This window comes from Typopeltis vanoorti, chromosome 21, assembly GCF_054136105.1.
Source record: "Typopeltis vanoorti isolate ZY-2024b chromosome 21, IOZ_Tvanoo_1.0, whole genome shotgun sequence".
Lineage (NCBI taxonomy): Eukaryota > Metazoa > Arthropoda > Arachnida > Uropygi > Thelyphonidae > Typopeltis > Typopeltis vanoorti.
Window position 1 is genome coordinate 63,856,223 of NC_143569.1, and position 15,109 is coordinate 63,871,331.

At 34.8% G+C, this 15,109-nt stretch overlaps 1 protein-coding gene across 1 annotated transcript in view; it reads right to left on the reverse strand.

The window, feature by feature from the left end:
• mEFG1 (mitochondrial translation elongation factor G 1) overlaps positions 1 to 15,109 on the reverse strand; it is a 206,466-nt gene that overhangs the window by 118,080 nt on the left and 73,277 nt on the right. The window contains exons 9-10 of the mRNA XM_090411581.1: positions 11,509 to 11,587; positions 253 to 492 (exon numbers count right to left, since the gene is read on the reverse strand). Coding sequence (XP_090267707.1) covers positions 253 to 492; positions 11,509 to 11,587 — 319 coding nt within the window. The remainder of the gene's footprint in view (positions 1 to 252; positions 493 to 11,508; positions 11,588 to 15,109) is intronic.

Sequence of the window (15,109 nt, forward strand, 5' to 3'; positions counted from 1 at the left end):
GTGGGTGAGGAGTGGTTTCTTTGCATGGAGGGTGGTTGAACCATGGAATGCATTGCCAGATAAAGTGGTGAGAGAGAGAATGGTCAAGACTTTGTGTTTCCCAGGAGGGACCTCCCACGTTGAGTCTTGATAGACTTTGTGTTTTCTAGGAAGGACCTCCCGTGTTTTTTTTTTTTGAGCGATGACAAGGGGGCCCAATCCCTGGAGGCCTCAATACTAATAAAAATAAATAAATTTAAAAAAAAAACTTACCATGGATAATTTCATATTTTTTTGTGTAACAAATGTATCACCAGTTGCACATTCAACTCCAAATAAAGCACATATATCTCCTGCATATACAACTTCAACATCTTCCATCTCATTGGAATGCATCTGTACCAGACGGCTTGCCTTTGTGCGTTTCCCAGTTCTAGTATTTATCAGAAACTCTCCTTTTTGAAGCATTCCTTGATACACACGAATATATGTCAGCTGACCAAATCTTCCTGCCTATTAAGTGTAAATATAAAATAACCACTTAACTATAAACATTTAATAAACTAAAAAGAAAAAAAAAAAAATTAGTGAGCACTTCTTTGGCTGTTGAATATACAGATTAAATATACACAAGTAACAAAATGATAATAACATATGGGAGATAATAAATCGAGAAAAAGAGTACCACCAAGAAAGGAAACGAAGATGATGGAAGTATATAAAAACTAATAATATTACTATCTCTGACCACTGGTAATTATCTAAAAATTATTGCGATAAAGTCCTTTTTGAGGGTATACATATTACTGGGATAGGCTTACTGCCCTTAGAAATTGGGGATGCTGATGATCACTACTAGATCTAGAATTCCTAATTGTCTCACTGCTCCACCAATATTCTAGGTCTTCTTCAACATTAATAGTTCTTTAAAATATATTATAATGTCACTTCCTGATAGACATTAAGCATACAAAAACAAGTTTCTTCACCTATGAAATACTGCTATCAAAGATTTTACATCATGTACTCAATATAACCATACCATATGAAATAAATCTCTGTAATTTCTTTGTTCTGTGCATGGAATACTGCTTTAATATCGCCTTTATCCCAAAAGAAGGTTCTCTAAGAGGTGGATTCAAAACACTTACAAAATACAAAACAATCCATAAAACACTTTCTTCTCCCAGATTAGAATTATATTTTCATTAACAAAATGATTTTAAAAATTTTCTTCTTCTTCTTCTTCTTTTTTTTTTGCAATACTTTTACACTATTTTAATGTCAAACATGTGTCTCATTGACAATGTTATTGTTCATAGTGATGTTTTCTCCCAGGTGCAGGACACCAGAATGTACAGAGGATTTGAAATTGAAAGTGATTACTATTTGGTCTTGAGTAGGATAAAATTGAATTTCATATGGAAAAGAATAACATGTAAGAAAGTTTTAAAGCAAATAAAAGTTGAGCAGCTCTGAGATGTGAACTGTAGACTAAAATACACAAAGATTATTGAAGAAAAAATGAAACAGTTTGAGAACAAGAAACAAACCTTGGAGATTCAGTGGCAAACTCTGAAGAAAACATTGATTGATTCTGCCAGAGAGGCATGTGGTGAGGTTGTGTGCAAGGATAAAAAAATCAGAACTCCCTGGTGGACACAGGAAGTTAAAGAGGCAGTGAAGGAAAAGAAGAAAGCATATCAAAAGTTCCTGGCAAATAAGTCAGCTTTTACTCTTACAGAATACAGAGACAAATGTAAGAAAGCTAAACAGTGTGTAAAAGTAGCTAAACAAAAGTCATGGGAGGACTTTGGCAAGAACATAGAAAATAAATATCAAGAAGGTGGCAAAATATTCTGGAGGTTGTTGAAGAAGCTTAGGAATGGAGGAAAGAGTACTGTAAAAGGAGTTAGAGATGATAAAGGTGACATGAAAATGGGAGAAAAAGATATCCTTGAAGTATGGAGTAATTACTTTGAAAAACTGCTAAATGAAACAAGCGGTGATGACAGCACAGTGGTAAAAAACACTGACCAGGCATACAGTCAGGAATACATATCCATACTTGAAGTAGAAAAAGCCATCTAAGGCTTGAAATGTGGAAAGGCAGCAGGAGTAGACGATATTCAACCAGAAATGCTGAAGTATGGGTATAAAAGTCATACAGTGGCTGCACTGCATAGTTCAGAATGCCTGGACAGAGGGATGAATTCCCGATGATTGGAGTAGAGCTCTCATAGTACTCATATATAAAAAGGGAAATAAAACTGAATGTGAGAATTACAGAGGCATATCACTTCTGAGTGTTCCTGGTAAGATATATGCAAGTATACTTGAGAAACGGTTGAGAAGAATTGTGTGAGAAAAGCTTGGATTCATGTAAAATAGAGTTTGTCAGGATCAGATCTTCACTTTATGACAAATAGTGAAAAAATCATGGGAATATAACAAAGATCTGTATTTAAGTTTTGTCACTTTGGAAAAGGCATATGACAAGGTGCCAAGAGAGAACCTATTCCAAACGCTATTATATGGTGTCAATGGGGCATTATAATAAGCAATACTTAGTCTTTATTTGAGTTGTAAGTCAGCAGTTAGAATTGAAGGAAATACAGGAAGATGGTTTAATATTAAACCTGGTGTGAGAAAAGGATGTACATTATCCCCTCTTTTATTCATTATCTATATGGATCACATTATGAAGGAAAGTGGTATTAAACATGATATCAAAATAGGAGATGTTATTGTCAGCTCTTTGCTTTATGCGGACGATATTATACTTCTAAATAAATCCGCTACAAGTCTGCAAGATTCTCTGACTAAATGGAATTCATATGGAATAAGAGAGAAATTAGTCGGAACACTAAATTAGCTGTATACAAGACAGTGTTGAAACCAGTTTTAACTTATGGATCTGAGAGCTGGGTCAGAAGTAAAACACTTGACTAAAGACTAGAGACCGCAGATATGAGAGTCCTGAGAAAGATTATAGGCGTGAGCAGATGTCATCAATAGCAATAGCATATTTAAAAAGAGGATATTAGGAAAGAACTTGACATTGTCAGCATCCTGGAATGCGTTAGCAGAGCTAATCTCAGGTGGTATGGGCACTTAAACAGAATGGGTGATTAAGATTATCAAAACAAGTGTTCTCAGCCAAGTAGGCAGGAAAACGACCCAGAGGAAGACCAAGATATAGGTGGATTGATACGGTACAAAGTGCCTTAGACGATAGAAATATAAGATCTGGTAATGTTGGAGTCTTGACAAGTAACAGACTGATTTGGAGGAAAATTGTAGATAGGAAGTTAGTAATGATGTAAATTTTTCATGTAGTACTATCATATCCTGTATGCCCCTTGAGGGTACATTGCAGGAATCTGATGATGATGATGATGATAAAACTAGTCTCACTATTATACCAAATTGTTGCAGCTTTGTGTACTGTGACAAACCATTGTTTGTGCTCTGAAGATGCCAGATACAAGAGTGGTGTGAAAAGTTCTCAGCCTCGACCAAAAATGGCAACACTATGAGCACAATTTTTTTTTCTAAGTTGGTACATCTGTCATAAGCATCCTTATGAAATTGCAAGAAATTCTATCAAGTAGTTTGTTTTATAGAGCTGTCTGAAGCAAAAGAGTTGTCTTGTATCTCTTGGAATGGATAAAATTGAGTATCATGTAGTAATAAAATTCTTCGTAAAAGAAGGTTTAACGGCAAAAGAAATTCATTCGAAGTTCCTAAAAGTTTATGGGCACTCTTGCGTGGCCGTACGAGCCTCGAAGATGATCCATGTGAAGGACATCCAAAAAGTGTAATAACACCAGAAATCATTTATCAAGTGCATGATATGGTACTGGATAACCGGCAAGTCAAAGTGCGTGAAATTGCTGACATGCACTTTGACTATAGGCACTTCAAAAAGAATGTGTAGGATACATTTTGTATGGTGAATTCAAATGAAAAAGCTTTGCACAAGATGGGTGCAGCACTTGCTCACAGGAGATCAAAACACTTGCATTAAAATCTCTGAACAGTGCTTGGAGCGTTTTAACAAGAATAAAATGGATTTTGTGAGTAGATTTATTACTATGGATGAGACTTGGATTCACCATTACACACTAGAATCCAAACACCAGTCAAAACAGTGGACAGAAGCTGGTTGTTCAGTGCCAAAGTCGGTTCCATCAGTAGGAAATGTTATGGCTTAGGTGTTTTGGGATGCCAAAGGCATTTTGCTTATTAATTATCTTGAAAAGGGTAAAACAATAACTGGGGAATATTATTCTGATCTTTTAACCAGACAAGATGAAAAAATTCATGAGAAAAGACCCGATTTGCAGAAGGAAAACATCATCTTTCGTCAGGACAATGCACCTGCCCACAAAGATGATTTGGCAATGGGAAAATTAAGGGATCTACATTATGAATTGTTGGAACATCTGCCCTATTTCCTAGATTTGGCTCTCTCTGACTTTTGTCTCTTCCCAAAACTAAAACTCTTCCTCACTGGTCAGCATTTTTCTTCGAATCAAGAGGTGATTGTAGCTATAGAGGGGTATTTTGCAGATGTTACTGAGAACCACTACAGGGTCGGGATAATGGTGCTGGAGCATCGTTGGAATAAATGAATTAATCTTAAGGGAGATTATGTTGAAAAATAAAAATATTTTGAAGTTATAAATTCGTTTTTTCATTGTTAGGCCAAGAACTTTTCAGACAACCCTCATATAATACCATTGAAATATTAGCAAATAAGTGAAATAAATAATAAGTATTTGTTTTAATCTTCTGTGTTATGAATTAATACTGTTAAATAAACTGTCTTTTATAAGTTGAAATATACAATTTTAAAAATAATGATATTAATTCCTCTTTAAGTAAGCTTTAAATCAACAATGTTTTTTATTACACAGAAAATACAAATCTGATTAACCATTTCTAACATTTTACTACAGCAAAACATCTGCCGAATCTAAATGAATATGGCTGTCTCACCTTAGCAAAAATCCAGGAGACTATCACCTTGAGACCCTCACCTCAATGAGCAAGATTCCATCACTGCACCCATGAAGGATGCTAATTGTTAGGACTTTAAGATCCAGCTTTTTTTTAAATTTTTTTATTACTAAGTCTGTTTTTTTGCTACCTGTTTGTGCATCTGTGCATATGAATAGTTTATATGTGCCTTGGCGACCATGACAAAATATTGGTCTAATAATTTAATAGCTAATACAGTTAGTTTAATTGATTAATTATCTCATTATCTGTTTAGAGAAGGAAACACGTTTTCTTCTCTAAACAACATAAGCAATACTCAGTGTCTAATCATCCATACTAAATTAATTATCATGAATTTTATACATCATCATCATCATCATCATCATCAAATTCCTGCCATGTACCCTCAAGGGGTGTACAGGATATGACAGTACTACATGAAAAAATTACATCATTACCAACTTCCTATCTACAATTTTCCTCCAAATCAGTCTGTTACTTGTCAAGACTCCAACATTATCAGATCTTATATTTCTATCGTCTAAGGCACTTTGTACCGTATCAATCCACCTATATCTTGGTCTTCCTCTGGGTCGTTTTCCTGCCAACCTGGCAGAGAACACTTGTTTTGCTAATCTTTCCTCTCCCATTCTATTTAAGTGACCATACCATCTGAGATTAGCTCTGCTAACGCATTCCTGGATGCTGACAATGTCAAGTTCTTTCCTAATATCCTCATTTTTAATATGATATTGCCATTGATGCCATCTGTTCACGCCTCTAATCTTTCTCAGGACTCTCATATCTGCAGTCTCTAGTCTTTGGTCAAGTGTTTTACTTCTGACCAAGCTCTCAGATCCATAAGTTAAAATTGGTTTGAACACAGTCTTGTATACAGCTAATTTAGTGTTCCGACTAATTTCTCTCTTATTCCATATGAATTTATTCAATTGACTTCCCACGATACCAGCTTTGCTGATTCTGTTGTCTATTTCTATATTTAGTTTACCATCTTCAGTAAAAATTGTGCCTAAGTAGCTGAAATGTTTTACTTGTTCCACAGGTTCTCCATTCACAACACAGTTGACATTTTCAATGATTCTGCCTATTTTCATTGTCTTTGTCTTTTTATTGCTGACCTTCATACCATATCTATTACAACAGCTATTCAACTTAGTCAGAGAATCTTGCAGACTTGTAGCGGATTTATTTAGAAGTATAACATCATCCGCATAAAGCAAAGAGCTGACATTAACATCTCCAATTTTGATATCAGGTTTAATACCACATTCCTTCATAATGTGATCCATATAGATAATGAATAACAGAGGGGATAATGTACATCCTTGTCTCACACCAGATTTAACATTAAACCATCTTCCTGTACTTCCTTCAATTCTAACTGCTGACTCACAACTCAAATAAAGACTAAGTATTGCTTGATATAATGCCCCATTGACACCATATAACTGCAGCATATTGAATAGCTTCTCTCTTGGCACCTTGTCATATGCCTTTTCCAAATCGACAAAACTTAAATACAGATCTTTGTTATATTCCCATGCTTTCTCGACTATTTGTCGTAAAGTGAAGATCTGATCCTGACAGCCTCTATTTGGCCTGAATCCAGATTGTTCTTCACCAAGCTTTTCTTCCACAATTCTTCTCAACCGTTTCTCAAGTATACTTGCATAGATCTTGCCAGGAACACTCAGTAGGGAAATACCTCTGTAATTCTCACATTCAGTTTTATTTCCCTTTTTATATATGGGTACTATGAGAGCTCTACTCCAATCATCGGGAATTCGTCCCTCTGTCCAGGATTTCTGAACTATGCAGTGCAGCCACTGTAAGACTCTTATACCACCATACTTCAGCATTTCTGGTCGAATATCATCTACTCCTGCTGCCTTTCCACATTTCAAGCCTTTGATGGCTTTTTCTACTTCAAGTATGGATATGTATTCCTGACTGCATGCCTGGTCAGTGTTTTTTATCACTGTGCTGTCATCACTGCTTGTTTCATTTAGCAGTTTTTCAAAGTAATTACTCCATACTTCAAGGATATCTTTTTCTCCTGTTTTCATTTCACCTTTATCATCTCTAATTCCTTTTACAGCACTCTTTCCTCCATTCCTAAGCTTCTTTAACAACCTCCAGAATATTTTGCCACCTTCTTGATATTTATTTTCTATATTCTTGCCAAAGTCCTCCCATGACTTTTGTTTAGCTAGTTTTACACACTGTTTAGCTTTCTTACATTTGTCTCTGTATTCTGTAAGAGTAAAAGCTGACTTATTTGCCAGGAACTTTTGATATGCTTTCTTCTTTTCCTTCACTGCCTCTTTAACTTCCTGTGTCCACCAGGGAGTTCTGATTTTTTTATCTTTGCACACAACCTCACCACATGCCTCTCTGGCAGAATCAATCAATGTTTCCTTCAGAGTTTGCCACTGAATCTCCAAGGTTTGATTCCTGTTCTCAAACTCTTTCATTTTCTTTTCAATAATATTTCTGTATTTTAGTCTACAGTTTACATCTGAGAGCTGCTCAACCTTTATTCGCTTTAAAACTTTCTTACATGTTATTCTTTTCAATATGAAATTCAATTTTATCCTGCTCAAGACTAAATAGTGATCACTTCCAATTTCAAATCCCCTGTACACTCTGGTGTCCTGCACCAGGGAGAAAACATTACTATCAACAATAACATAGTCAATGAGACTTTTCTTATTCCTAGCCTCTTCTCTCCATGTGAATTTGTGCACATTTTTATGTTGGAACATGGTGTTAGTAATAACCAGTCCATGTCCTGAGCAGAAATCCAACAGATATTTGCCATTATTATTAGCTTTGCTCTTTTCTCCAAATTTTCCCAAAATATTTTTGTATGTCTCACAATCATTTCCTACTCTACTATTTAGATCCCCAACAAGGACCAACTTTTCCTTTTTCATTGTGTCAGTTGCTTTTTCTAAAGCCTCAAAAAATTCCTCCACTTCTACCTTAGTAGAACCTTCTGTGGGACCATAGGCACAAATAAGTCTCATTGTCCAGTTCCCCATTCTGATATTTGCCCAAATCACTGTACTTGGCACAGGCTGCCATTCAAGAAGATGAGCCTCGTATTTTGTGTTGAATACTATGGCTACTCCTTCTTTTCCTTGATTGTCATTGCCTGAATATAACATTTTGTATTTATTGCTCAGAAAGATCTCACCAGTTTTTTTTTGTCTTTTTTTGTTTCAGTCACCCCTATTATGTCGATCTGGTACTTATCTAATTCCTCCGCTAGCTCCATTTATTTGCCATTCAGGCTTCTTATGTTGATAGTACAGATCTTTATCTCTGGTGATGTTGAGTTAGGGTGTGTTTTCAGGTTTATTCCAGTAGCTGACTTTTCGCTGTTCGCCCCGGTTCCCTGGCGAAAACAACGGGGGCCTTGTTTAACCGGGCGACGCCCCAGCCGGCATGAAATTTTGTCATGTTGTACCATCATTTTTATTTTGGTTTAACCAATAAGAATACAATTTGGTCGGCTAAATCCCAAATTGCCAGCCCATCCTCGTTCGTTCCGTATCAAAGTAGATACCCAACAGGGTGCACCACGAGAAGGTGAGGATTGGACATTAGGTCAGAAGCCCTGGTCGGTTCTCCGCAATCCTTTAAAGGCTATGTGGAGGTCTCCTCTCAGTTATACAGCTTTGACCCTTAAGCACATACATTAATCAATTAAACTAACTAATACAGATTAGTTTAATTGATTAATTATCTCATTATCTGTTTAGAGAAGGAAACACATGTTTTCTTCTCTAAACAACATAAGCGATAATCAGTGTCTAATCATCCATACTAAATTAATTATCATGAATTTTATACAGTACATATGTCAAAAAAAAGCTCTAGGTTCAATTGTTGTGATAATGAACAATGTCTATATGAGAACATCATCATGAAGTGACCTTTAACAATCATGTACTTACACATTAACATAGTTCTGTTGATGATACCATCTGTTCACTCCAATAATTTTTCTCAAACTGTTATATATATATCTGGTCTTCTGCCTTTGATCAGATCAGGTTTTTTTTTTCAAATGCAATTCTAGGATCGTTATGCTAAAATGGGTTTTGCAAACCTAGTGTTTTGTATGATATCTGTTGTTCCTGTCATCCTCTATAAATTTACTCAACTGGTTTCCAACAAGTCACACTAGCCTACTTACTTTGTTATCAATTTTTATGAATTTATGAATATAGAGAATGGTCCAATTTTGTGAATGATTTTTCTTTTTTTTTTTTTTAGCCAGAAACTTGCAGACAGTTATTGCATTGTACAGTGGCGTTCTAATGATGCATGAGCCAACTGTTCAGGTTTCTTCTCAGGAACACCTTGCCAACATTTCTAAATAACAATGTTCATTCACTGTTTGCCCTTGTTTAATGAATTCACAGTAAACTATGTCCTTATGATTGAAAAAACAAACAAACATTGTCTTGATCTGTGATCATAACTGTTGTGCCTTTTTCAGTCTTGGTGAAAATGACTGCATGCGTTTTCGGTTTTTCAACCCTGAAACAAGGCTGTACTGAAAGTTTCATCATCAGTAATAACTCTATCAAAAACAGTGAAGAAAAATCAAACATCAAGTTGCTGCTCTTGATCTTCACTCAAAATTCTTGGAACCATTTTTGCAGAAATTTTTTCTATTCCCAAATTGTCCTTCAAAATCTTCCTCACTCTTTGTCTAAACTTCTGCCATTAACATCCACTTAATCCTCTGCTGGACACTGATTGCTGCACCCTTTCCACATTTGAACCTCTTGTGTCACTCAAATATAGTACTTTTTCAAGGTATCATCACTATAAACTACTCATAATATGTCTAGAGTTTCATTTGTGCTTTTGTCCAATTTTGCACAAAACTTGAACTTAATGCACTGTTCTAACTTCTGTTCACTCATGTTAATATCAAAAGCAACAAAAACAAATGTGCAAACTCTATCACAGTTTATCAACTACAGGCTTGATACCACTCGAGGAAATAGCAGACTTGTCCAAACATACATAGTCACATGGTTCTGCTTGACTTGCCATATGCAAGATAGTATGCGGCCATTATGGGAACTTAATTGTCACATATCATATGTTGGGATTAGGTGCAAGGATGAAAATAGATGCATGGGAAAGTGTTTATTATACTAAGCAAACCTGATATCAGTAAAAGGGGACTGGAATGAAGTATCACCACACATTTTAAGATAATGTGCTGAGGAATTAACTGTATTTCTGACTTAGCTGTATCATGAAAGTCTAGAACTCTTTTGGAACTACTTTTATGTAATGGCACTTCCTTACCAGAAGTATTAGATTACTGACCAGTCTAAGTTCCTAGAGTCATAGTGAAGGTCTTAGACAAGTTGAATGAGGTTAGAATACAAGTGATGAGAGAAAGAATCTCTCAGAGATGGCCAACATCGATCTGCTAAAGGAAGACTTTGCTAAATGATTGTATTATTTTACAATAAGATGACAAGCTTGTCAAGGACAAAGATTATACTATAATATTTCTTGATATTGTGAAAAGGACTGCACGATAAATTAGTTTTTAAATTGCAGGAGATGGAGAAATAGTCTTCTGTAAGCCAAAGCACACTACACAAGAGATATTATCCACATGCTAGAACTAAACTGCATACTAAAAACTGTAGTGCGTTTTGGCTTATAGAAGACTTATTTAAAACCTGTTGATCGTGCATTATGATATATCACTATTATCTGCAACGACAGAATAGGGAGACAGATTTACCCATGAAAGACCTTGTGGACAAAAATATCCCAAGCAAATAAGTCTCACTCGACTCCTATGTAAATTTTACTATTCACCTTTTATTAAGCTTTCATATTACAGTGTGCTGCATCTATTCATCACATGATGCAGATAAATCCAGAAATCCTTAATCCCATCTAGCACTTGTTATCAGGGATTTAAATGTCCACAGCACTATGTGATAAATAGGACACTGAAAAGAGGATGTAAGAACATCAATCATGCATTCTCCATGAAAATAAAAACTTCAAAAGTGAGGTCTGTCTTAGCATGGAGTTGATCCTTACAACAGAACCTTCTGTTCAAAGACCTGTCTTTTACATTGTCATTTTAAATTTAAGGAGAGTAGAAGTACTACTACATCATCCTAACCTTAACCAGAATCACTGTGTTTACTTATCAAAAATTTGGTAAAGTCCTTTTATTGATATCAGTGGGAGCCAGACCCAGAAGTGATACCAAGGTTGAAGTAATGCAGAAGTCATATTTTCCCATATACAAGTAGTTAAAAAGTGTCACCTTATTACTAAAATACTCTGGATTAGAGACAGATGTTTAAAGTTTTTTTTTTATATAGTATAACCAAGTTTAAAAAACTTTCCCTCTCTCTCTGTGTATATATATATATATATATATAAATTTTCTGATAATGTTTAAAACTGTATGCTTTGAAAGAGATTTCCAATACATACCTCTAATTTGAAAGCTAAACAGACAAGAGGTTTTGAATCATTTCTTGAAGGATCCATTAAGACTTTTACACTTTCAGTACTAAATTTAGAAAGAAATGAATGCTTTGTTTATAGTTATATTCACTTAAAATTTAATGATTGTACTAACAATATGATATATAGCTTATCACTACATTTTGCATAAAATCCTAATTTTACCATTTGTACTATCATCAAGCAACCCTGATGAAGTCTGATTCAAAACTGGTGCTGCATTTAAAAACTTAGCCCATATGTCTCCACTAACTTATTCTAATAATATATTTCACTCTTTCTTTCTCAATGTATAGAAAACCATTAAAGTTTCTTCTGTGCTTCTCTTTGATCAGTGAAACTGGCAATCATTAGTGTCCTCTTGCCCTATCACTTTCAAACATGATGAACTGGGTGAATCTTCAGTCCACTTTTTTTTTCATGTTTTATGAACTTCAAAAAATAACTTCATTAGTGAACTACAAAACAAGCTATTCCCCCCCCCATCTTTTCACAAAAGATAGCAAATATCATTTTTCTAATTATCAAAATGCTAAAAGCAGGCTTCAAAGAACAATACATTCACAGCTTTTAAGTTTGTAATGAAGCACTCATTAAGATCACGGAAAATAGAAATAAAAGGATGGAATTACTTCATTATAAGTCAATATTTAACCAACCCATTAGTTTAGCTGAATACTTTATACTTCCAGTTAACCAACCAATATGAAATCTATAATGGAAACATCCTCACACCTTGACAAGTGAGGAAATGTGTACTGCCATTCAAAAGAACCAGAACATTTAATCAATTTTGAGTAAAATAAATAAATAAATAAAAACTAGGAAATGACTTGCTTTTGCTATCCCCCAAACAAAGTTAATAAAAAATCAACCAAAATATAATTAGACTTTCACATACTAAAGATTTTACAGAGATTTCATACTTGTTTCCTCATGACCTGACTGCTATTTCTTGACTGAAATGTGTTTACAATACACTGTTGCAAATGTGGAATGCCATTCTCTATTAATTAAATTGGCATATTTCATAAACATAAAATAATAGTATATTAAAAATTCATCTTGTTCAGTTATAATTAAAAATTGCATTCAGATGAAGACAGGGGAAAAACAGTTCACTTAGGTCAAATTTATAAAATCTAACTATAAGTTTTAAAAGAGGTAAACCGTGAGTAGACATAACTATACATAAAAATATAACGGAAAAACTCACGTAGAAAAATTATTTAATGGTATAATTTTCGCCCGTGTGTCACAGGCATCTTCAGTACAATTAGGCACAAAAATTAAACATTAACTGACAATTCCAAAAAGCGCCACCTAAGTAGCTGGTGTAAGATAACTAAAAAGGTCAATAACTTTCCTAAAAAAAAAAATAAAAAAAAAAAAAAATTAATACAATAAAAAGTTAGGAAAGATTAGCTGATTTGTAAAGTACTATCTCCCATAAAGGGGACAGACGTAAGCCGTCGGATCTGTTTAAGTTAGGAGAATGAAGTAGAGTTTCACATGCTTCTTTATAAAGGCGTTCCATGAGAAACTGACTTTTGTGAAGAACTCTTGTCTTTTTCCAATGAACTCTGTGTCTAGTGAAGATGGCATGTTCTGCAAGTCCAGACTTTTCAGGTTTAAAGTATTCAATATAAGATTGGTGTTCTTCTAGCCGAATGGAGGCAGATCTTCCCGTTTGTCCGAAATAACATAATCCACAAGAGCACGGAATCTGGTAGACACCTGGATGATTGAGATGTGGAAGCTTGTCCTTTGGAGAAGCGAGAAAGGTGGAGATTTTTCTAAAAGGTCGAAAGGCAACAAAAATATTCAGTGGTTTTAAAATTTTTGCTATACGTTCACTGATGCCTTGTATATAAGGGATGGTAATGCGCGTTATTTCCTCTGTGTTTGAAGAGGGAGACATATTAAATCTACTCAAAGTTCTTTTAATGAAGCAATTCTTATAGCCATTAGATAGAAAGGAAGAAGTTATATATCGTATTTCTTTCTGTAAAAGATCGTCTGTAGAACAAAAGGAGTGGGCCCGATGAACCAGTGTTTTAATAGTTCCTGCCTTTTGACTGGGATGGTGATGAGATTCCGCATGGATATAATGGCCTGTATGAGTCTTCTTTCTATAAACTGAGAAATGTAGGTTACCATCTGGTTGGCGAAGAATTAGAAGATCTAAAAAGGCTAACTGCTTATTTGATTCTACTTCTAGGGTAAACTTGATCCTAGGATGAAATGCGTTTAACTTATTGAGAAATTGTTGAAGTTCATCAGAAGAGCCATTCCATACAGCAAAAATGTCATCGACATATCTGAACCAATGAGTAGGTCTGGGAGAAATATTGTCAAAGATACGTTGTTCAAAATGTTCCATAAAGAAATTGGAGATAGCAGGAGAGAGAGGATTACCCATTGCTGTTCCTTCAATTTGTTGATATAACTTATTTTTAAAAGAAAAATAACCAGAATTTATTACAAAATCAAATAAGTTTACAATGTCTGAAGGAAATTCCTGTTGTAGTAATTCAATACTTTCCGAAAGAGGCACATTTGTAAATAAAGAAACAACATCTAAACTGATCATGATATCAGAAACGTCCAAATGAAGATCTGAAATTTTATTTTTAAAATCCAAAGTATTTTTTATATAAGTATCAGTTCTTCTAGTTGAAGAGGAGAGTAAATTAGATAAAAATTTTGAGATTTTGTAAGTTGGGCAACCTATACAATCTACGACTGGTCTTAACGGAATGCCTGGTTTATGAACTTTTGGAAGACCATACAATCTAGGTGGACGACCGAAGAAGGTTTTAAGTTTTTTCTTTTGATCTTCATTCCATGTAGATACATTATCTATAAGAGAATTAAGTCTCTTCAATTGACTCCGGGTAGGATCCGATGTAAGAGGCCTATAAGTTGAATAGTCGCGAAGTAAAAGAGACATTTTTCTCTCATATTCCTTCCTATCTTGAATCACTACAGCCTTCCCCTTAAGGTGCCTATTATGGATTTTTTTCATAACATAGACAGGGGTATTCGATCCTTATCCCAAAAAACAGCCAACAGATTACGTTTTGAATGTGCACAAATTCTTTTTCATGCCAAGCCTCCTCGTCCTAATCTTTCTTACTCTGAATTTAAAGCATTGAAATCACTGAAGAATAACAATAATTTAATAATTACGAAAGCTGATAAGGGGAAGGCTGTAGTGATTCAAGATAGGAAGGAATATGAGAGAAAAATGTCTCTTTTACTTCGCGACTATTCAACTTATAGGCCTCTTACATCGGATCCTACCCGGAGTCAATTGAAGAGACTTAATTCTCTTATAGATAATGTATCTACATGGAATGAAGATCAAAAGAAAAAACTTAAAACCTTCTTCGGTCGTCCACCTAGATTGTATGGTCTTCCAAAAGTTCATAAACCAGGCATTCCGTTAAGACCAGTCGTAGATTGTATAGGTTGCCCAACTTACAAAATCTCAAAATTTTTATCTAATTTACTCTCCTCTTCAACTAGAAGAACTGATACTTATATAAAAAATACTTTGGATTTT